The sequence below is a fragment of the Pseudopodoces humilis genome, chromosome 15, assembly GCF_049639895.1.
Source record: "Pseudopodoces humilis isolate 2021_Gansu_Grassland_sample_001 chromosome 15, ASM4963989v1, whole genome shotgun sequence".
NCBI lineage: Eukaryota > Metazoa > Chordata > Aves > Passeriformes > Paridae > Pseudopodoces > Pseudopodoces humilis.
This window is the reverse complement of record NC_142214.1, coordinates 4,332,963-4,355,455: the sequence shown is the minus strand read 5'-3', so window position 1 is coordinate 4,355,455 and position 22,493 is coordinate 4,332,963. Positions and strand designations below refer to the sequence as shown.

General features: G+C 41.8%; 1 protein-coding gene across 1 annotated transcript in view; it reads left to right on the top strand.

Annotated features, from left to right (window-relative positions):
• Window positions 1-495: 495 nt before the first annotated feature.
• Window positions 496-22,493, top strand: part of LOC102100248 (connector enhancer of kinase suppressor of ras 2-like) — a 164,430-nt gene continuing 142,432 nt past the window's right edge. Inside the window, exon 1 of the mRNA XM_088062604.1 lies at window positions 496-588. Within this exon, the coding sequence (XP_087918730.1) occupies window positions 522-588 (67 nt within the window). The 5' untranslated portion in view covers window positions 496-521. The remainder of the gene's footprint in view (window positions 589-22,493) is intronic.

Genomic DNA, 22,493 nt, shown 5'->3' with positions numbered 1-22,493 from the left:
TCAGCATTTTGCCAGATGCCAGGCGATATCCTGACGTTTCTATCTTCACTTTAAGCCGAGTGACAGTCAGCATATTCACAATGAAGCCGAGACAATCTGCTATCAAGTTACAGTAGTGACATTTTCCCTGCTGAAGATCCCAGGGCTGGTTGGAAGGAAGCAGCTCCGCCGAACGCGGCGTGCGGAGCGGCTCTGCCGTGGATGGCTCCGTGTGTAATGCCATGTTTTATCCGTGCCGGTGGCTCGGCGGGCAGAGCCTTTGGTAAGTAAGTCTGTACTGCACCATTTCCTGGCTCGGTGCTCCGGGTGTTGCAGGCTGTGTGCAGTGGGGGAGGTGCCAGAGCTGATCAAGCAGTGTAATTTTATACATTACTGAATCAGTGCAGGAGGAACCTGGAGGGACAAAGCATCATCTTCTCTTTGAACTGCACTGTACGACGGCTCTCGTAGCCCAGCCATGCTCTGATACAATTTTTCTCTCCTTTTTCCCCCGATTTTGGTGTGAATGTTAAAGTGATCTGATGATGGCTCTCGTTATGGAACCTATTAGCAAGTGGACGCCCAAGCAAGTAGTGGATTGGATGAAAGGTAGGATCGTTTATTGCCGTGTATTGTCTGTACTTTGGATCCTGGCAATTTGCATCCGTGCTCTCGCATTCTTTGTTTTGGGAAGAGTTTATTCAGTTCCGATCATCCCTGTGCTGCTTTGCCCGGTAGTTGGTAGAGACAGGGCTGAGCAGAGGCTGCTCGGGCTGCGATGTGCTCGGGGAATTGCTGCCGGCAGCGGAGCGGGGATCAACTGCATTTGTTGGACAATGCAGACAGAAAAGTGTTTGTGTCTCACGGCTCCATAATGCCTCGCACAGGGTAACGTCGGGATGTTTGGCCGCTTTAAATTTGCCCTGATTAGGTCTGGTTTGCTCATATCAGGTGATCTGATGCAGTGGCTGTGCAGCGCTTGTCTGTAGTTTTGGGTACCACAAGGAGCCGGGGGATGGACTGAGGCATCCTGCTCCTTTCAGGGACGTGTCCTGCCCTGTCCAGGCTCCTTCAGGGACGTGTCCTGCCCTGTCCAGGCTCCTTCAGGGACGTGTCCTGCCCTGTCCAGGCTCCTTCAGGGACGTGTCCTGCCCTGTCCAGGCTCCTTCAGGGACGTGTCCTGCCCTGTCCAGGCTGCCCAGCCCTGTGTGCGAAGCTCCGCGGCCGCCCTGGGAAGGCGCAGGGCTGAGCCGGGCTCAGCGGGGAAACTCGCCGGGATAACTTGGCAGCAATGATGATTTCCCTGCACATTCGCAGCTTCACAACACAGCCGTCAGCTGTGACATGTTTTGCCTGACAATGCTCGGCTGTGCTGCAAACAGACCGGGATGGATGGGAGGGCGAGGGACTGCTCTGATGATAAGTGGTTTAAATTTCTCCGGAGTGGGGGGAGAATGTATTCCCACAGTGGGATTGCATTAGTGTTGTTGTACAGTGCTTCTGATGAGCTGTCTCTCTTTGAGACAAATAATTCCTGCCACGGGGGATCTCTGTTATATAAGGAGAAGAGGTGCAAATTTGGGGTGTAGGTTACTCATGGAAATGATTCCTGTAATGTGGTGACTGAACTTACGGGAGGGTTGAATTGGATGCCCACCAGAATGTCCTTAAAGCTTTCAAAGTATTCTCATTAATAAGGGAATGGTTCTGATCTCATTTTGATCTGATCTACATCTCCACACTTCGCTGAAATTGGGCTCTTTTGGTGCTTATCAGACACTTTGCCATTATCAGCCAATTATTCTTTTACAAGCACGGAGTCCTGTGAAGCAAACGGTGTCTAGGGGAATGTATGTACTTTGTTTCTCAGGTGTTTGGGAACTTGGAGTCATTGGGAGGGCTTAAGCAGGTCACTGGGATGGATCCTAAACCTTTAGATACAGGATTGATTCCCAGGCTCCAATGTCATTCGGTCATATCAACTCCTAATGGATTTGCAGAGGAGTTTTCTGATCCCCACCTTCATTTTCAGTACATAAAAGAGTTAAAAAGTGGACAGATCACTCTGCTATTTTAACTCCTTGCTTGAATTATAATGTAAATTGTGTCAAATAGTGTAGAATACTTGTTGCTAAATTTAAAAATACTTCCTGCTTCTTTTTTATCCTTTCTGATGCAAACTAATTACATCTTGGGGAACAGTAATCCATGATGTGCAGTGGAGGAAGGTTATACAAGCAGCAGGTTTTTGAAAGTCTGGAGTTGCCTGACAGTTGGATTTCCATACCAGACTGCACAGTGCATCATCCACAGGGATATCTGGAGTAGGCAGCATTGTCAGTGCTGTGCCTCTTTGTTCAATCATAAATAAAGATAACACAATGAACATTGAAGTATTCACAATGTTGATATTTTCCTTGGTAACATGAGCTGCACATCCACAAACAGGAAAGTTACACATTTGTCCATTTTCCCCACATTAATAATATAAGCCTCCTCTTCATCTCAGCATTTACCTTTGCAGATGCATTGTTCAGTTGCAGCCAAAGAAAAGACCTAACCACACAAATGGCAGACTGGAGTCAGTTTAAAACTCCTTGTAACTACCTTACTTTGCAAAAATTGCCCAACTGTGGCCACTGTTTGCCTGCAATTTCCATGAGTTGTGTAGCTCAGCTCTGTTGGCTACAGCTACTCTGCTAAATCCATGTGCCAGGGAGGTTGAAGGTCTGCACAGGCAGTGATTTGCAGTGATAAGGTGGTTTTTATATAGTTTTTCTATTCTGAAAGGTCACTTCACAGCATTAAATGATAAATTAAAGACACTTACAAAAAATTACCGCTTTAGGAATGAGTGTATATCTTGAGTGTAGATAGCAACATGTCAATAAACAATGGAACAAATATTGTTACTGTAACATACCTTTGGGGGGCTTAAAATATGTAGACAATTAGTTTTATTTGTGGAGATTGTAAATTATAGCATATTTCACAGAGATAGCAACACGCTTTTAAAACTTGCATTTATCATATCCCTCGAAGCCATTAGAACTTACTCCTAAAATCTGTTAGCAAAGATTACATATTTTGAAACTAGCAGTGAGTAGCAGAAGCATCAAATAACTGTGGAGAAGATGGAAGGAAACCACAAAAGTGATGTTAATGGTTTGAGACCCCGGTCCCCAGAATGTGTCCTGGTTACAGCATCCGAGGAGAGCAGCAGCTGCAGCCTGAGCCCCCCTCAAAAGGAGACACCCTTCTGTTCTTTTCCTTTAGGAAATGTTACTTGCCAAAAAAGTAAAAATTGGTAGGCTTTAAGGAACATTGTAATGACAAGTTGGCATCTTGTATTTATCCAGAGCTCCTTTCTAGGGAGCGCACTCAACTGGAATTGAATTAGGGAACTGCATCTGATGGTGTGGACAACCTGAAAAGGCCATGCAAGTCTGGAGAAATTGATTCCTGAGGCTCTCAGAGGTTCTAGAAGTTAAAACTCAGGATACTTTTGTGTTAAAGAAACTGTCTTTATACAAAAAATGTTTTGCAAATTTCAGCAGATACAGCAGATGTGGTTAAAAGGGAATATTTCAAAGGAGCTGACAACATTAATTGGGAAGGTATTTTAGCAACAGCTTTTAGTCAGTCATTCTTCTTTTCCCCCAAATTTTCCAATATTTTAAACAACTCCAAATGTTTTTCAGGTGTTTCCCCTGGTATACAGCCACTTCTTACATAACTTACCTGTTTTCCTGGGAATGTGACCCAAAAGGTACTTTAGGAAAAAAACCTTTGCCTTGCTCAGATTCCATGGAATGTTTCCCACTGGAAAACAAACATTCCCCATAAAGCTCCCCAGTGCCTTCAGGGTCAGAGTGGTTTCTAACTGGCCAGTTTTCCCTGGATTAGGTTTAACATATTAATATGAATAAATGGCAAACTGCCCTCCATGATGTGCATCTGGAATGCTTTACCTGGAGATTTTTGTTGCTTTTTGGCGCAGGAGCTCCTTGTGAATCTCAGGGACTCTTTGCAGGTTATCAGTGAACACCCCAAACCCAAACCCATCTATTTTAATGTGCACTGATCAGGGGAGTCCTGTACAGAATTGGGGGGTTTGGGGTGCAGAGGCGAGCTAGGATGTCTTACTGAATTAAAAAAAGACTGAGAGTTTGTGTTTCCATCAGAGGCAAAATCTGAAGGGAATTGTCTGTACTTTTACAACCAAGAACATTGGAGATGTTGTACTTCCTAAGGGGAGCAGTTTACAAGTAGGTCATTTAAAATGTGAACTCATTTACAGGGAAGTGACACCTCTGTCCAAATAAATACTCACTTTTCAAAGCAGTCCAAGGAAATGAAATTAAATACAATGCAATGAAGTACAGCTGCGACTTTCAGAGAATGCAGTGTTATTGAACAACTGAAAATTAAAATGGGAAACCAGCTATTCCTTAAGTACCTGTAATAACTCCACACAGAGTCTGTGATTCAAAGTCCTGGGGACTGACAGGTTTGTCTGCCAAAACAGCCTGCAGTGGAGGTTTCTCTCCTAATAAATGGCCTGCTGTACAAACTCATTTCACAACTGCAAGCCATTTTTCCCCCCTTTAAATCTAGAATTTCTTTACCCTCAACAGGAGAAGTAGACATAAAAAAATAAAAATTAATTCAGTTGGTAAACTGATTAACTGTGCTGCACTGATCCTGTGCAGAATAATTATATGTTTAGCTGAAGGGTTTTCCTTAGCATGTAATTCTCTGATTTCAGGCTGGCTCATAAAAGAGAAAGGCAGGGAGGGAGGGAGTGGAGAGCAGGGAAGTTGATGACGTGAGAGGACTTGTTAACATTCACATCACACCAGGCTCCGGCAAACCCCTCTCCCTCTTCCTTTGCTTCCCATTAGATCACTACCTGTGCTGGAGCAACGTGTCACAGGCGGGGAGCCTCCTCTCCTTGCAGGACATGGTATTTCTCAAATCCCAGAACGTGCTGGAAGCGCAGCTGAATGTTATGATCTGCTGCAAAAGCAGCCTGGGGGTGCTGAGCTGGGTGATGCTTGGCTTCCCTGATCTCCCTTCCTGACCTCGGAATCCCATCATGCAGGAACACAATTCCAGGAGATGCAATTTAAAGCTGGAGTAGATAACCGAGGTCATCCCTTATTTAGAAAAATGTAGGTTTTATAGCATCTTTTCAGCTCTTTCCAAAGACAAATAGGTTTGGGAGAGATCTGAGCCACAAATGCAGAATTAGCGTTCAGTTTCCAAGCTCTAAAGTAAAGGTTTCACCGTTTTCCTTCTGCTCTCACCAATTGTACAGCTGAAACAAACAATTTGCTGTTGTGGCTCCCCCTTGGATTCCTGTGTTCCACTGGCACCACATTTCCAGTTTTCTCTAGGAAGTCACAGAATCAGAATTGGCTGCAATTCCTCCCTGATTTCTCTCACAAGTTTCAGACTTTAATGCTTCTTAGTAACAAATTTTGTGAACAACTCTCGAGTGCTGTGATCTGTTTGCTTTTAAAGGGTCGGCAGAGCCCACCTCAGAGTTGACAGCTTTGCAATGGAAGTGCTAGAGGTCGGATTTCAAGGAACACGTTCCCAATATTCAGCACAGTTAAGTGTTGGAACAAACTGTCCAGGCAGGTTGGGCCATCCCCTTTGTAGGAGGTTTTGAATACAACTGTAAAGAGCTCCAACATCCCTCTTCAAGTGTTTCTGTGCCCTGTCTGTCTTCTGAAAGAGTGACCTAATGTCTTCTCAAGGCTTCTACCAACTCAGACAAGACCTTGGGATGGTTTCTTGCATGGGAATCATCCTCATCTTTGAAATGTGAAAAGTCCCAAAGAGGTTATAGCTCTGGCTTCCTCCTGGATATTTCCCAGTTTATATTTCCCAGAATAACCATGGGAGATGATGTCCAAATGTCTGAAGTTTGGAAGTCTTCCTGCTGTGTTTCAGGAGGGGAGCAGCAGAGCTGGTGATGGTCAGAGCTGCTGCCCCAGAAGCAAACACAGACCTGCAACATTCCAGCAACATTCCCAAAAGGCCCATTCCTCAGTGCCCCAGAGGTTAAGGTAGCAAAGAGAGCTCAGAAGACTGGAAGGATTACCAAGAGCCAGTGCCCTCAAGGCTTTGACTGTTACCACTTTTAATTCAGCTTGTGCACCGCTGGCAGCCTGCGGGACAGCAAAACGCTTTGCTGAGCCCATGGCTCCAGTTTGTGTCCTCCCAGTAACTGCAGCCGTGGTTGGGGTCATTGCCAGCTGGACCACAGCCAAATATTGTACAAAGACCTCCCAAAATCAAGCCTATTTCTAATTCTCTATGGAAATTATTTTGGCTGAGGTATTTCTGTATCCCTGTCGCTATTACCTCATCTTCACTAGCTCCACTTTGAGGACCAATTAGAAACTGGTCCATATATCTTCCAAGGACCAACTGGATTAGCACTATCTCCATAAAAGATTTCAGCAGCATTTAGCAATTTAATGGTCTGTATTTATTATCAGGGTATTTAGGACTGTATTCTGGAATTTCCCTATCTATAAAGCAGATACGTTCAGACCTTTTTAAGAAATGTAATTGTGCTCCCAGAGAAAAGTCTGAGCTCAGTGAAAGTCTCTCAAGTCACATTTATCTAGCGTAACTAATCTTGCAGGTCATTATGTAAAGAAATTTACTTTATTGTCTTGCAGCTTAATACCAGCAGTCAGACAATATGTCACACATTGCTGTGCCTTGTAACCTTTACCATGTGTTAAAATTATGCAAAATCCCCAACTTTCTCCCAGTCCTGACCATCCCAGGGAGGGCAGAGTGGCAATGCAAATTCAGAAGAGTTCAGGCTTCTCCAGCTCTCCATTATTTCACAGTGCTTCATCTTATGGAGAAAAATTGAGGATAAATTAGCTCCTGTGGATGACACTTTCAGACAGCATTAAATAAGGTGCTGTATGTCAGGAAACTGCAAAGACACTGGATCCTGCTCAGCAATGAGATGCTTTCATGGTTTCTTCCCAGACTTTCTCACCTCACTCATTCCAGTTTCTAAATTTTTCCTTCCTTTGGCAGGATTGACACCAGCCTGAGTGTCCTAACACTGAGAACTGTGTGTGTAACTCTGCTACCAGTTTGTAAAATGTGCATTCCCTAGGAAAAGAGAGGAACATCTCAGTGCTGCAGGATCCCTGGCTGCCTAGGTTGGAAGGCAGTTTTTCTGCATTGTGCAGAAAAATACATTAAGAATATAATTTTGGTGCATGGAAAACACTGCCTAGGTGGGGGAGTGCCAGGCAAAGCTCTGCCCCAGATCCTGTCTCAGAACCCATGGGAATGCAGCTCCATGTTTGGGGGAAGAAATATTCCTGCCTAAGGAATCTCCTTTCATCTCCTTCTGATGGGTTCGATCTCTTGCATTTCTGTTTTCAACAAAGGAAAAAAAGGAAAGCGAAAAGTAAACTGCCATTTGTCCTCTTGTTTTAGCACCTACAAAGCTTTCAAAGCTAAAAAAGGCAGAGCTTATCCTTTTAATGCCATTCTTTCAGAGCTGCTGTCCTGCCACACTGACAGAAATGGAGATTGTGGCTCTGCTGCTGGAATTAGTGACACTGCTGATATTAAATTAAGCATTTTACTGAATAAACAACAGTAGTATCAAATATTGCTGAGCAATAATCTACATTCATCCTCTCCACCCAGAGTAATTTTGTAGATATCTTCTAAATGCTGCTTTGCATTACTACATTATTACATTGGCAGTTTACATTTGTTTTAGTAAACATGACTTTCTCATCCCTGATGCCACTGCAGTGAGGGCAGGAGCTGGAAAAGGAAGGTTCAGGAGTTACTCTGAAAGGATTCAGAGAGAGGAAAAAGTCATGAGGTTGTATTTGTGAAGGGCTCTAGTGATGAATCAAAATGAAATTATTTCTGATTAACTAACACTCAAACAGCTCCTAAAACATATCCTTGCTGACCCTCTGCAGAGAAGTGCTCAGGAGGATTCAAGGCCAATGAAATGTTTGGGTTTTCCTACTCAAATTCTCCACCAACTGTTTGCCAGCAAAGATGAATTATAAAAAGACCGTGGAGCATTTTTAGTTCGAACGTAGGTGGCATGTTTGAAATAAAAATGTAGCAGCCAGTAATTTTACAAAATACATTCAGCTTTATTCCCTACAAATATGTCCATCTTCTTCATTCAAACAAAGCCTAGAAAAGCTGCAGGGATTGCAGGCGTTCTTAGGGCAGGAATTGTGTTTGGTGTAAATGTGCTGAAGCTACTACAGCTCTAGCAAGGATCCCTCTGGCACATCTGCTTCTTTTACTTGGGAAACTCTCCCTGGGTGCAGGCAGACAGGGGAGTCAGCCTGACAGCTCAGACATGCCAATGAGCACCTGAATTAAAGCATGTTTTACTTCTCTCTCTCTCCACCATCTTCCCCTATTCCATTTTTGCTTTCTCCTGTTTATTCACATTTATCTCCAGCAGCATTTTTCTTGCCTTTGCCATAATGAGATGGACAACAAGCATTTGGTTGTGAAGGAATTTGTTCATTTAACACCAAAAATTTCTAGCTTTGAGTATCTTGGAGAGGATTGCAGTGATTTGGAAGTGAACTTCATCCAAAATCCCAGGGGAGGTGAAAATCACCAGCCTCAAGAAGCCAAGCACAGCTCCTGGGAGCTTTAAGGGGCAGCTGGAAGAAGGCAGATGTTGCTTTTCCACTGATTCTCCATTAAAATCTCCTGTAAATATCCTGGATGTGCCTCAGTTCTCTTTCAGACTATGAAATACTGCTTCCCTGGGAGACATGAGGGAGGCTCAGCAGTGGTTATCTATTAATGAATTCCTTTCCAGTGGATGGGGCTGCACAGTTTGCCCAGGGAAGCTAATGGGTGAACCATTCATGGAAGTGCCCAAGGCCAGGCTGGATGGGGCTTGGAGCAACCTGGGACAGGGGAAGGTGTCCCTGCCATGGCAGGGGTGGGATGGGATGGGCTTAAAGGTCCTTTCCAACCCAAACCATCCTGGGATTCCACGATCTTCCACTCCACAGGATTGTGCTGCAGTGGGCACATTCCTAAATCCAGGAGAGTCCTCTGCAGTCCTCTGTTGCTGATCGCTCAGCACCAACAATGAGCTCATCATGAAAATGCCCTCAATTACAGAACACTGAGGAGAGATTTTAATTGCCCATTCTCAAGAGATTTCAATTGTTCCTTGCCAAGCCAAACTGAGAAATTCCCTTAGTTATACAAAAAACAACTTTGCCATTTACAGAGTTAAAAAAACCCACTCAAAGCAAAGAAAAAAACCCCTTGAAATTTGCATTTGTATCATGCAGTTGGAGGGAACAGGTAGGGTAATGTGAGAGAAATTCAGAACTAACAGAGTTTAGAATATTCACTACTTGAATGTCATATTTAAAAAAATGGATCCACTTAAGACAGTAGCTCAGCAATGCTGTTCTTGCAGAAATAAATTCTGGAGAATGAAGCCAGTAAATAATCTATCAAAAAAATGTAACAAATAATTATCTGGGTAATAAAAAAGATAAATTAGAGTAATAGAAAATTTCCACATAGACTAGAAAAGGAAAAGTAAACTTAATGGATAAGTTAAAAACATTAAAATTTTATCAGAAAAATGGAGGGAAACCCTTCTCAAGGCTTTCATAAGTGGACTTAAAAACCTTAGGAAATCTTCTAAGGAAACCGTCCTGGAAACCTGCTGGAAGATACAGTGGGACATCATATTAACGATTTCTTGTTTATCTGAAAATTCTCAGACCAAATTATCAATGCCTTTTGTGGCAGGAGCAGCAGCAAGCATTATTTTCATATCAGAAATGAGGCAATACTTTAACTAGAAACCAAATTGCTCAAATGATCCTTCAATGGAAGTGTTTTAATTCAATCTGTGAATCATTCCAGGAGCCATCAGTATCACCTGCATAAAGGAGTTTTATATTCCCCATTTACTGTGGGTGGCTCTTTGTGTGTCCCCCAGCACATTTTATTTATCTGAAGGTGGTTCTGTAGTTTCTTCATTAGGAAGGTCTCCTATGATATCAAACAGGCAGAGTTTCTTCTTAAAACCTTTTTTATATTTCCATTTTCTTTCATGATCAACTTTTACAGTGAAAGGATGTTGGTCAGTGAGGAATCCTGGCTTTTGGAAGGAGTTTGATTCCACATAACCTTTGACATTTTATCAAAGGGGTTTAAATATCCCATTCTGAGTTTGATAGTTCTCCAGCTTCCATGTCAGGACTTCCAGGCAGGAATTCCAAGTGAACCAAAGCTGTCCAGTTCTTCCGTGCAATGTCAGCCTGCCAGACTCACCCCAGTGCTCTTTGCTTTCCTTTCACCCTCCAGTGTCATACTTGATTTGAATTGCTGAAATTCTCATCAAATTCTTCTTTCAAATCTCATTAATATCCCATCTTTCCAGGGGAAAATGATAGACAATATTTAATTTTTTTTTTTGTCTACAAACTGGCAGGCTGTCACATAAAAGGACAAAATTAAACCCTTCAGCACAATGTTAAAGCCATCCTGGAACCATTTCTCTTTATCCTCATCATGAAATAACCAACAGTGGTGAAAGAGCAGAAAAATATAAATTATACCTATGGTTAACCCTAGTAGGCATCCATGCCTGATAACATGATTATTATCAATTTGGAGCAGTCCAAAATATCCCAGAATAATTTATATTTGACTGTCAGACCATCACTAATTCTTCTGGAGCCACTGTCTTTCTCTGTTCCACGGTTACCATCCCTAAAAACATGGTAATGAAGCTCCATGACTAAGCATTCCCAAAATGATAACAGAATTTGCATAATTGAGATTTGGTGCAGAGAAAATCCACAAATTTCTCAATTTAAAAAAAAAAATTGGACCATGTAATGGATATGTTAAAATATTGGCCAAGTACTGTTTGAAATAGGAATTGTGATTCTTTGGAGACTTAAAATTAATCAGGGTTTCTAAAAAACATCCAGGAACAGAGGGGTTTGAAGGTAAGATTATTTCATATTATTTTGGTCTGAAAGGAATTTTACCACGTCCTGTAGTCAAAGTTTTTTTGGCAAATAATCTTGATTTGCATATCTGGATGATCAGTTATGCTCTGAGATAAATTCACATGAGGCCTCCAAAGTACTGGAAATTGTACATTCGGAAAAACAATACTGTCTTCCTTAATCTCCTGTAACAATCTTAGGAATGGGGAATTAACTGAGATTTTTTCCTGAAGAATTAGGAATTCCATGGTATTTACAGTTGGGATGCACTGTGATCTGTTGTTTTCAGTCCCAATGACTATCAATACCGCCTGCATTACAAAACACAACAAGAAGAGCATTTTTTGTTGGTTTTTTTTTTAAATGAGGTTAAGCTCATTTTACTGAACCTCACACACAGGTAAACCTGGTCCAAAAGTCAGTCTGGTGAGAGAGAGGGACAGCTCTGAAAATAAATCCACTTTTGCAGTGCAGGATCCTTGATACAGAAGTGTCAGTACCTTCTGCAGGCTGGCTGCACTGATTAAGGTAATAAAACTGATCAAGCAGTTTAATTAGGAAATATTCTTGAGGGACGCTTTAGATCACAGTGCAGTCGTGCACTGGTATAGTCTCTTTTTTTTCATTTTAAAATTTGTTGTGATCTACCAGGGATTGTTTTGATAGAACCAATTTTAAATAGCAAAGAAGCAGAGTTTAGTAAAGCAGGGTTTGTTAAAGCAGAGTTTAGTACAGCAGGGTTTGTTAAAGCCAGCTTCATTTCCAACCTCCATTATCTTTGATTTTGCCTCTTTGCAATTCCTGTTTCCCACTTCTGTTTTTTTACTTGTTGGTTTAGCTCCAGAAATCAATACATGCTTATAGATGAGGAGGATACCAACAGGAGCTGAAACAAAACCTCCCTAGAAATCCTAGAAATTGAAAAGAGACGTGGTAATCTGGGCCTGCTATGGACAAATGCTGCAATGACTTCTGATAAAAGACACAGAGGCAAATACGCCACTAAAATTTTTAATTAAATGAGGGCATTTAGTGCCAGGACAGGGGGAATGGCTTTAAGCTGAAGGAAGGGAGATTTAAATGGGATATTGGGAAGGAATTCCTGGCTGTGAGGATGGGCAGGCTCTGGTCCAGTGTGCCCAGAGAAGCTGTGGCTGCCCCTGGATCCCTGGCAGTGCCCAAAGCCAGGCTGGATATTGGGGCTTGGAGCAACCTGGGACAGTGAGAGGTGTCCTTGCCCATGTCAGGGTGAAATGGGATGAGATTTAAGGTCCCTTCCAACCCAAATAATTTTGGGATTGTGTGATTCCATGAAAGTGAAAAGCACTGTTTATGCACAGGTGCCCTGAGAATGGTTTGCAGAACATCAAATTGGAAATGGATACGCTGATGTAAAGGTAAATATGGGATTCACAGCTCAGAAACTGATACATTTTCTAAATCTGTATTGAACCCAGCAATCAGGGTGGCATTTCCATTTTTACCCTGGTGGAAGTGTGAGGTATTGTGATCCAAACAGGTTCCAGCAGGCTGGGGTGATGGCGAGCAGTCACAATGCTTTGAAAAACAATGTTTAAAGCTGTGGCCTCCTCCCTCCTGCAGGCCCTGGCAGGGGGATTGCACTGCCTGTTCTCACTCCTGTTTTAATGGACAGCCACACTCCAGTCTGTGCTGCATTTCAGGGAAGGATGACATTGTGTGTGTGTGCAGCTTTTGCAAGTGAGTTCAGAGCTGCTGAGATGAGAGGCACTGGGTAAAGGCAGGATCATTATCAGCATCCTGCTGCTGGGAGGTTCTGCTCCTTATCAGATCAGGTAACCTGGCACAAAGCAATATTTACTGTCAAAGAGTAATGACAACCTTATCTACATTGTGCACTATTAACTCTTTTTTGGCTCTGGGATGTAGCAAAACTCCGGTGTTTCATTGTTCAGGGCCTTTTTGGATTGCTAAAGGGGCAGAAAGAGTTCTTAGGGGCTGAAGTGCAAACCAAGTACAAATAAAGCAAATAAAGATTCTGAATTCTACAGGTATTTCACAAGTATTTTAAGGGTAACGATTCTTAATAATGACAGGAAGACACAGAGAAATGCAGAGAAATGTCAATTAATACCTTTAGCATCTGTAGCACAGGAAAGTTTCATTTTGGGACTTCAGAATTCCATTTGTTCCACAGTGCAGGGAAAGTGCTCCAGAAAAGATCTGGCTTCACCAGGGAAATCACATCTTCCAAACTGAAGTGTTTTTGTGCACACACACAGCCCATTAATCAAGGGGAAAAATAGATGTGTGTTATTCATCATATTTGCTGTGTTTGGATTTGAAGTGATGAGAATGATAATAATGATCCTGAGAATTATTATTAAGTAATATGAAGTGGTTTGTCTGAAGGAATAAATATGATTTGGTCTGCAAAGGTTCAGACATCTGGTACAAGCATATGGGCTGGAAATCATTAGATAATTGTTACGAAAATACAAGGAAAAAGTCTTTTTAATGATAGAATCGAGGCCTTCAGGAGTGTTCCCTGTGCTTCCCTCTGGAGTGGAACCTCCCTGTCCCTGTTAATCCCTCACAGCTCTCTAAAACTGTGCAGTGCCTGTCAGGGTACTCAGTTTAGCTCTTTGGGACATGCTCAAAGTAGCAAACAGCTTTCAAACCTCATTGTCACAAAATGTTTTATGCAGCACTGATTTTTGACTGGTAAATTGTTGTAATGTGCGTATGCTGTGGATTGACATCGCACTGCAGTGCCAGGACTTTGTGTGGATTTACTCAGCAGGAAGTTCTGATCAGAGAATCCTGGAATGGTTTGGGATGGAAGGGACCCTAAAGCCCATCCAGTGTCCCCCCTGCCAAGGCAGGGACACCTCCCACAGTCCCAGGGTGCTCAGAGCCCCATCCAGCCTGGTGTTGAGCAAGGAATGGAGAGTCCTCAGCTCCTCTGGACAATCTGTGCCAGCCCTCCCCAGCTCTACAGCCAAGGATTTCTTCTGTTTTCTCCTGTGACGTGGTGTGAGGTTTGGTGCAAGCGCTCAGGTGGGCACTGAGGAGGTGAAAGGGATGGCAGCGAGGGCAGCAAGGAAGGACCAGCAGGAAGCTCTGTGGTCCTGGGCAAAACCAGACCAGGTGAAAACTGTGCCTTGTTCCAGGAACTTCCCAGATAACCTGAGGGAGTCGCTCCTGTGGGTGCCTTTTCCTCTGCCAGGGGTCAGAGAGAGCCCCTTTGGCTACAGACACTTCATCCCCTGCAGCCTGAGCAGGGGGTGTCCCCATCCAGCCAAAAACATCCCTGAGGATTCTCCACCCCACAGCTGTGCTGAGCTATTCCCAGGCCTTGGAGAACATTCCTGTCACCCTCACAGATCCCATTGCTGGGTCATCACTGATTCATACCCAGGCATTAACCAGCAATCATTTACAGATCTCATCACCATAAACCAGCCACTTGGTGAACCAAAGCCTCTGGGAAAATACAATATTCATTCTCTGTTCTTTGCTTTGTGTATTTTGATTTCCTCTCTGATTCTCTTAAGCTGAAACATCTTCACAATTTATTCAACAAATATGACTTTGCTGCAATCTTCTTTAAGCTAAGAATTTAAGGAAAAAGGCCTTGGGCTGCACAGCATTATTAACATTGAGAGCACCTGCTGTTTCCCAGGTAGCTGTCAGCTCAGCATAAGGAAAAAAGCTAATTATTTTAAGCAGGTCAGTCAGGAAGAAAACTGAAATTCTGTGTGGCAGTTAGAAACCTGTGCCCATTGACTTCAGCTGAAATTCACTGCTGCAGAAATCTGTGGCTGATGAAGAATCTGCTGGTAAAAATGCACAGTGCAAATATTTAACAGTGTCATCTTACTGGGCTTGAAATTAAAGTATTGCATGCAAATTAGGTCCTTGATTTGCATTAGGATGAGGCTGAGAAGGATGGTAAGGAAAACAAGAAGATGCAACTAAAATAAAATAAAATAAATTAAAAGTGTGGAGGTAGATATCTTCCTTGATATAATAATATTTTTCTGTGATAGAAGTGTATAATAATTACAGAATACTTCTCAGAGAGTGGCTAAGTCATCCTAAGTAATTAAACTGTGATATATTCTGTATTGTTATAAAATTTTTATAAATTTTAAAAGGCTGAAATTACACTTGGGAGTGTCAAATCCCTTGGAATTCAAAAGCATTTAAATACTTCAGTGTATTTGCTTATGTTGAAGAAACACTGCTAGATTAAAAACGCAATAAATTCAACAAAAACATTAATTTCCCATATCATGTGGTACCAAAAAAAACTTTTAATAGAATGAAACACTTTACTACTCAGACTACTTTTTCTAGTATTGCGTGCTCAGCTTTGATATTTAATTTATTTTGAGGGATGCAACAAGTTAGAAAATTTTCCTTTCCAAGAGTGACAATGGAATTTTTGCTGGGAAGTGTCTCAAGAAGTGCCCAAGGCCGCTTTGGATGGGGTTTGGAGAGAGCTGGGATAGTGGAAGGTGTCTCTGCCCATGGCAGGAGGTGGAACTGGGTGGGCTTTAAGGTCCCTCCCAATCCAAAATGTTCTGGGATTCTGGATTTATTTAGGAAGAACAATGATGGATGGGGATGTGCTCCCACAAACTGCTTATAAAACCAAATTGATTCAGAAATAAAAGCAAATATCTCATAAAACATCCAGGAAGATCCACTTTTATGTTTTATTAACAGGTAATTCAAACCACTTTGTTCACCCATGGGTGACATCAACAGCCCCTGCACTAAATCCACTCAAATCCTCCTGCTCCCAGATACGGGATTTTCCCGTGTATTTTCCTGTCCATGAACCAAACAAACTCCACAAATCAACAGCGTTTGGTGGAAATGAAGAGCCCAATGGCAAAGGCACTTTTTGATCCTTTTGAAGAAGAGTTAAAGTCAACTTTGTGAGCTTGCTGAGCCAAACCCTGCCCTGGCTCTGTGAACCCAAAGAGCACTTGCAGTGCTCATTTGTCTGTTCCTGTGACCCTCCAGACACCTGTGGGCTCAGCCTGGCTCTAAGTCCAAAACTGATTGGAGCAGAAATTCCTTGACTCCAGCAAACTCCCTTTAATAGAGCTTTCACAGTTTTAATCATTTTTTTAATAATTAAAATTATTTAATATTTTTTTAATGGCATTAATTCACATTTTCACCCCTTCAAGAGCTAAACTTGTATCTTAAACTATGCATTAGACACATATTTTTGTTATTTAAATACACACCACCTCTATGTTTCTCTTAGAAAGAACAAACTTGTTTTTCCTTTCAAATGCATGACTGGAGTTCTTCAAACTACCTCCATTCTAGATATCTCAGGGGCTCCAGCCTCAAAAGAGATGCAGATACAAAAAAAATAAAATAAAATAAAATAAAATAAAATAAAATAAAATAAAATAAAATAAAATAAAATAAAGTAAAATAAAGTAAAATACAATACAATATAATAAAATAAAGCAAAATAAAATAAAGTAAAATAAAGTAAAGTAAGATAAAGTAAAGTAAAATACAATACGATACGATACAATACAATACAATAAAATGAAATGAAATGAAATGAAATAAAATAAAATAAAATAAAATACAATAAAATAAAATAAAATAAAATAAAATAAAATAAAATAAAATAAAATAAATAAAGTAAAATAAAGTAAAGTAAATTAAAGTAAAATAAAGTAAAGTAAAGTAAAGTAAAATAAAATAAAATAAAATAAAATAAAATAAAATAAAATAAAATAAAATAAAAGCCAATTCAGTTAATAAAAATGATGAGCTGATTGCTGTCAGAGTGATTCAAGTTTGGGGTCAGGTTTTCCTTAGCCCGCAGTTCCCGGCATCCAGGTTGGCTTGGAAAAGGAGGGAGAATGGGAAGTAGAGCAGGGATGATGGGAATGGGCTCTTTAACATTCCCCACACACCGGGCTTGGCAAACCCCTTTCAACCTGGGTTGAAATACTGGGTTTCATACTTTTATGAAATCAGGAGCTGCTCTGTGGCAGCCTCTCCCAGCAGCGATTCTCCCACATTTCCATAACGCGGGCGCTGGATGTGCCCGGCATCCTGCGGGATGGACCAGCCCGGGCTGCTCCCCTCTTATCCCTAAAAACAATCTGACATCAGCGTGGAAATGGGAAAGGAGGAGGAGAGGCCTGAGGAGGACATCACACAAGACAGATGGACAATTCCAGAACATTGTGTTTGAGCAGCCAGCTCTTTTGGAAGGATACGCTGGGTCTTTGTGAGAGGCCCGGGATGTTGATCATTCTCAAAAACTGGAGATCAAACAAACATCAAAACAAAGCAAAAAACCCTTCCTCAAGCACACTAAGCCAATAAATGTAAGCACCACAAAGGGGAATTGCAGCAAAAGAAAGAATCTTCTGCCACAGAACCCCCTGGAAAAGCTCTGTCTGTCATCAGCTATGTCAAAACTCTTTAGTGTTCCTTTTTGATGGCCTTTTTTGGAAGGAAAGAATGAATTTTAGGCAGAAAATTATTCTAGTAGAGCAGCACATCTCCTCAGTCAAACTTCTCGTTCTACACTGAGAATCTGACACTGTGACAAATCCCAGGCTGGAATTCTGAAACCTGCTCAGGTAATTAATTGGAGACTGATGCATTTTATTTGGGTGCCTGGGGATGGCAGCAGCAGCTGGAGCTCCTGGGCCACATAAATTTGGGAGAGTGGGAGGCCTCTGTGTCCTGGAAAGGACTCAGGAGTAAAACAGACCCAGGGGACCTCATTCTCAGGGCGAGGATAGCAGGTGATTTTCCTTTTTCCAATGAAAAGTGCTTTTGATCACCACTGAGATGGGCAAATAAAGGTCTCTCTGTGCATTAATTCCAGGTGTGGAAGTCCCAGAACTCGAGCCATGGGTGATGTCCAGAACCAGAATGATTTCAGGGGAGTGTTGCTTCATACTGCCCAGAACTTTGCCAGTTGTGCCATTCTCCTGTTTCCCACAGATGGGAGAACTATCTCTTCATAACCAGCCCTAGACACAGAAATATTTGTTTTTGCAATTTAATAGAGTAAAAGTTCTATGCTCAATTTCTTTTCAGTCCTGCACTGCACAGATCTTTGAGATCCAAAATCCCACTCAGTGTTAGACATTAACAGAATATGTAAGATTTGCTGGTTTCTCTCTTGGTACTCCCTGCATTATAGATTTTTATTAGCTCATTAATCTAGAGAACACACAGGTTTTGTGTCTTGGTTCAAAACACACTACCCAGCCTGTCTCTTTTTCACTTGAAGAAGTGAATATAATATATTTTTTCCCTTTTTCTGTAGTAAATATATCAGAAAAGATTGCCACTTCACAGAGAGTACAGCTGTCTGCACTGCCATGTGCTGATGCCTCTGAGTTCAAAGAAAACTCCAGGCAATCCCCTGTGTTTCTTCATACTCTTTATGATACCTCTAATCACAGAATAGATTTTATAGGAATTTCCATCACATCTCTCCCTCTTGATTCTATTTTTTCCCGGCTGATGTAATCTCACAGGCTCCATTTCTAGCGGAAAAGAAAGAGAAGAGCAAGAAATTATTCTGACACTTTTTTTTTTCCCCCTGGTTTCTACCATTTGTTAGCCCTTCCACTAATGGTTGTTACAAAATTAAAAGGCACAGTTAGAACGTGGAGCACTAAACACAGTCTGAGTTGCACAATTTTCACTTCAGTTTTTTGAATCTTTAACCAACAGCTCCATTTTAAGTATTCCATCAGGAGAAAATGGAAGTAAGCAATTAAAGGGGAGGAAAAAAAAAAAAGGAATAAAATGGTAACTAATTTGACTCCAGAAGATTATTTGTTTATTTTACACAGAGTTTCAAGGGCTCGTTCCTCAGTACATTTTGTCTCAGAAGAGGAAGTGCTTCAAACACAGGAAGCAGCATCTCAGAATGCTCCCTAAATGCAGGCTGATGGGCATGTTCTCTTCCTAAAATGCCTCATCTTGCTCATCCTGAGTTCAGGAGCTGAATTCAGCTGAAGCTCTATCAACTCCTGTAATCACCAGTTCACAAAGGCCTTCAGAAATTCACAAAAGTCCAGACCAAGTGGATTTCCCGTGACCAGGGCACGAAGTTGGAGTGAGAACAGGAGCTAATAAAATCTGTGGTTGTTCTGAGAGGCAAACACATCCATTATAAATGGGCCCTGCACTTTGCAGAAGGGGTTGCTGTGAGAAGTGTCCCCAAAGTGGGAACACGAAGCTCTGGGAAGAGGCACCAATCTATCCGAGCAGCAAAGGGGCTTTCAGGGGTGGAGCTGCAAAAAGAAACTGCGGGGGGATCGCAAGGGGAGGCTCAGATGAACAACTGCTGTGAAAAATAACTTTTCTGTGCTGAGAATCAGGAGAAGTAGGTTTCAAATCCCACAGAACAATTCTCAGGAGCAGGGCAGTTTCTGGCTGGTTTCTGGCGGATCCCTCGGGCACTTGTGGGTGTCCCTTTGGATAGATGAGAACCCAGGGAAGGCCAGCTCAGAAACACAAATGTCAGAATGTACTTTTGTCTATGGATTTTCAAATATGTCTTTTCCTAAATAGAAAAGGCTCCCAACTGGCCACATAATTTTTTTCAATTCAAGAAGGAATAAAACCCAGATTTAAAGGTAACCTTCAGCAGAATTATAATCCAGTTGTTTGCATTTCTGGGAAAGCTGTGTTGTTTACTTCAGATACATCTGGTGCACTGTTGTGGTCAGTAGCTCCCACTGAGCATCTACAACATCTTCACTGGGGTGTTAATTCTTGAATTAATTTGGCTCAGTCAGGAACATCTACAATCCACACTGAATTTCACAAGTATGACTTGGCCAATTTTCAGAATGTAGGCTGGGCCTTTTTGCATGAGGAATTACCTCTGTCCCCAACAGGACTTCACTCCAACAGAGTGCCTGTGATTTAACAGTCTTTTGACATTTGGGTCACCTGCCTGAAAAATGAGGACTGGTTTTGCTTACCACTGAAATTCCCAGTCATCACGTTACCAGTTTGGCAGATCTGATCATTTTTCCTTGAGTTCATTTCCATCTCAAAAGAAGTCCTTTTTTCCCTGACTTTTTAAGCTCATTCTGGCTGCTGGCAAGAATTCAGTAATGCTTCAGATATTAATGTTTATTTTTAAAGTAAGTTTGTCCTTTAGGAAAAAAAAGAAAATTAAAGGTACATGTGGCTCCTTAAACATTGTAGGTCTAAATGTTAAGTATGACAGTGGAGAGACCTCTCTTTTTAGTTTTACACAGTTTAAATTTGAATTTGTTCAAATGGGCTTTGACCAGTTAATTTGTCTTGACAGCTCTCAGGGTCACATTTAGTTTATCCCCATAGGTGCCGTGTTCTGTAGAAGAATAAAATGCATTTGTCTCATCCAGTTGCCTTTGATTTCCATGTTTCTGTGAGTAACTTTGAAATCATAAGAATTATGAGAATTGGGTTAAATAAAATGTAACATAGAATAAATAAAATGTCCAATATTTCCTTAAAGTCTTGCCTGAAAGATCCTCTGATGGACAAAATGACCACTGGGAGTATTAAATGTTGGAAACTTGTGATTGCACCCATAAGGAAGGAATATTTCTTCCTTTAGTTCGTAATCACTCTCAAATATTTTCATAGAAGCATTTACATTATGGTTATGGAATGTCTGCGTGTGGGAGGCTCAGTTTGGCTCAAATGATGATGTTCCATCATTGGAGGACATCGAGTTACTCTAAAGGAAGCAAATCAGGAAGCACATGAAGCAATAGTTCATTTTGTGTGGGCAGGAAGTAGTATTAGAGAGCACTGCTCTCAAAAAAGAAATTGAATCCTAAACTAAGCTCTGAGAGCACAGAAAATCTGTGGAAACGAGGTGCATGAAGAGGGTGAGTTTTAATGTCACAGCTGTTTGTAAAATGAAAGCAAATAATGAGTGGAGTTTCCTGAGCCCAGACACCTCGAGAAGCTTGTGGCAACAAAAACAGGTGACTAAAACAGACTGGGGCCACGCAGGAGCTTTGTGAAAATATATCCATAAATTGATTAACACCAAAACAAACCAAGCAGAAGCTGAGTTACCATTCTAAATGGCAGGGGATCCTTCCTGCCATGGGTGTGGGGAGCCATTCAGGCTTTGCTGCTGCCTTTGCTGTTGCTGTCAGCTGTGTTCTCCCACACACAAAGGAGCATCGTTCCCTGGGACAGCAAACTGCACATCAGCACATGCTATGCAAATCACAGCCACTCAAAAACCTCTCCCTCTATAGAGGAATATTCAGAGAATCATCTCTCTTAATAACAGGCGTCTACAGCTGCCAAGAGGTCTGCTATTGTACCAAAATTCAAAGAATTCAGTGTCTGCAAAGAAGGAGCTCATGGGTTTGCACGTGAGTGGCAGTGACAGTGGGAAATACAGTCAGGCTACAGAATAAATTTGAATTCTATGACAAAAAATCCCTTCCAACAGTTTCCTTTAAAACACTTCTACTCCTAGAACCCAGACAGGCGTTTCCATCTGTAGATAAGAAAATATGTAAAAGCTTTTTTAGATGCACAAATCCCCTGAAACTTAGAGGAGTTCAGGGTCTTGCTCACACAGCAAATGAGAACTTTGACTCAGGTTGCCCTGGCCTGAATCCCACACAAAGTGAACACCTTTCACTTTGGAGCTGGAAGCAAAAGTCAGTGCATTTAATGAAGGACAATCAGTTCACATCAAGATCACCACAAACCATCCAGCCTGTGTGTTTTCAGGGGGAAAAAAAAGACAGCACAGAGGAGAGAGGTATCTGGCATTTTCCCAGAAAAATGAAGGTAGTAAACCCAGCAACATCTGCCCAGAAAAAGGAGAATATTAAATAGTTATCTAGAATAATTAAAGAGAGGCAGATGCATAATGAAGGACTGGGAAAGGTGGGAATCTCAAACAGTGACACAGTAATCAATAAAATACTGAAGGAGAAGCACAGAAAAAACAAGATTAAGTCATGGGGGTGAGATGTCGGCTGTGCACCTGGGGGATTCTAACAGGATCATGTTTGCAACTGGAAAAGAACAGACAGAAGGTTATGCAGTGAAAGCCTAAATTTATACTGCTGCATTAAGTTCTCAGCCTTGAACTGGGAAAAGAATGATTTACTGAGAGCAGCCAGAGACAACTGTATTTAATAAAACCAGAATAGCAGCTGACAATATCTGCCTTCATTGATTGGTAACTTCTGTCAGGACAGAACTCACTGAAACCACTTGCCAGCCTTTCAGCCCGCTGCTTCACAGGAGAAGCTTTCCCAACCCAAACTCTCTGGAATGAACCAAAGAACCAAAGCTGACTCACTAAGGAAAAATGATCTGGATACATTCTATTTCCAAGAGGCACACTGGTTGACAGGAAGCCTTTAAAATGGGAGGCAGAGTGTTAAAAAAACACATTAGTGTTTCAGGGACCCACATGCCATGGAAATGCCTGCTGGC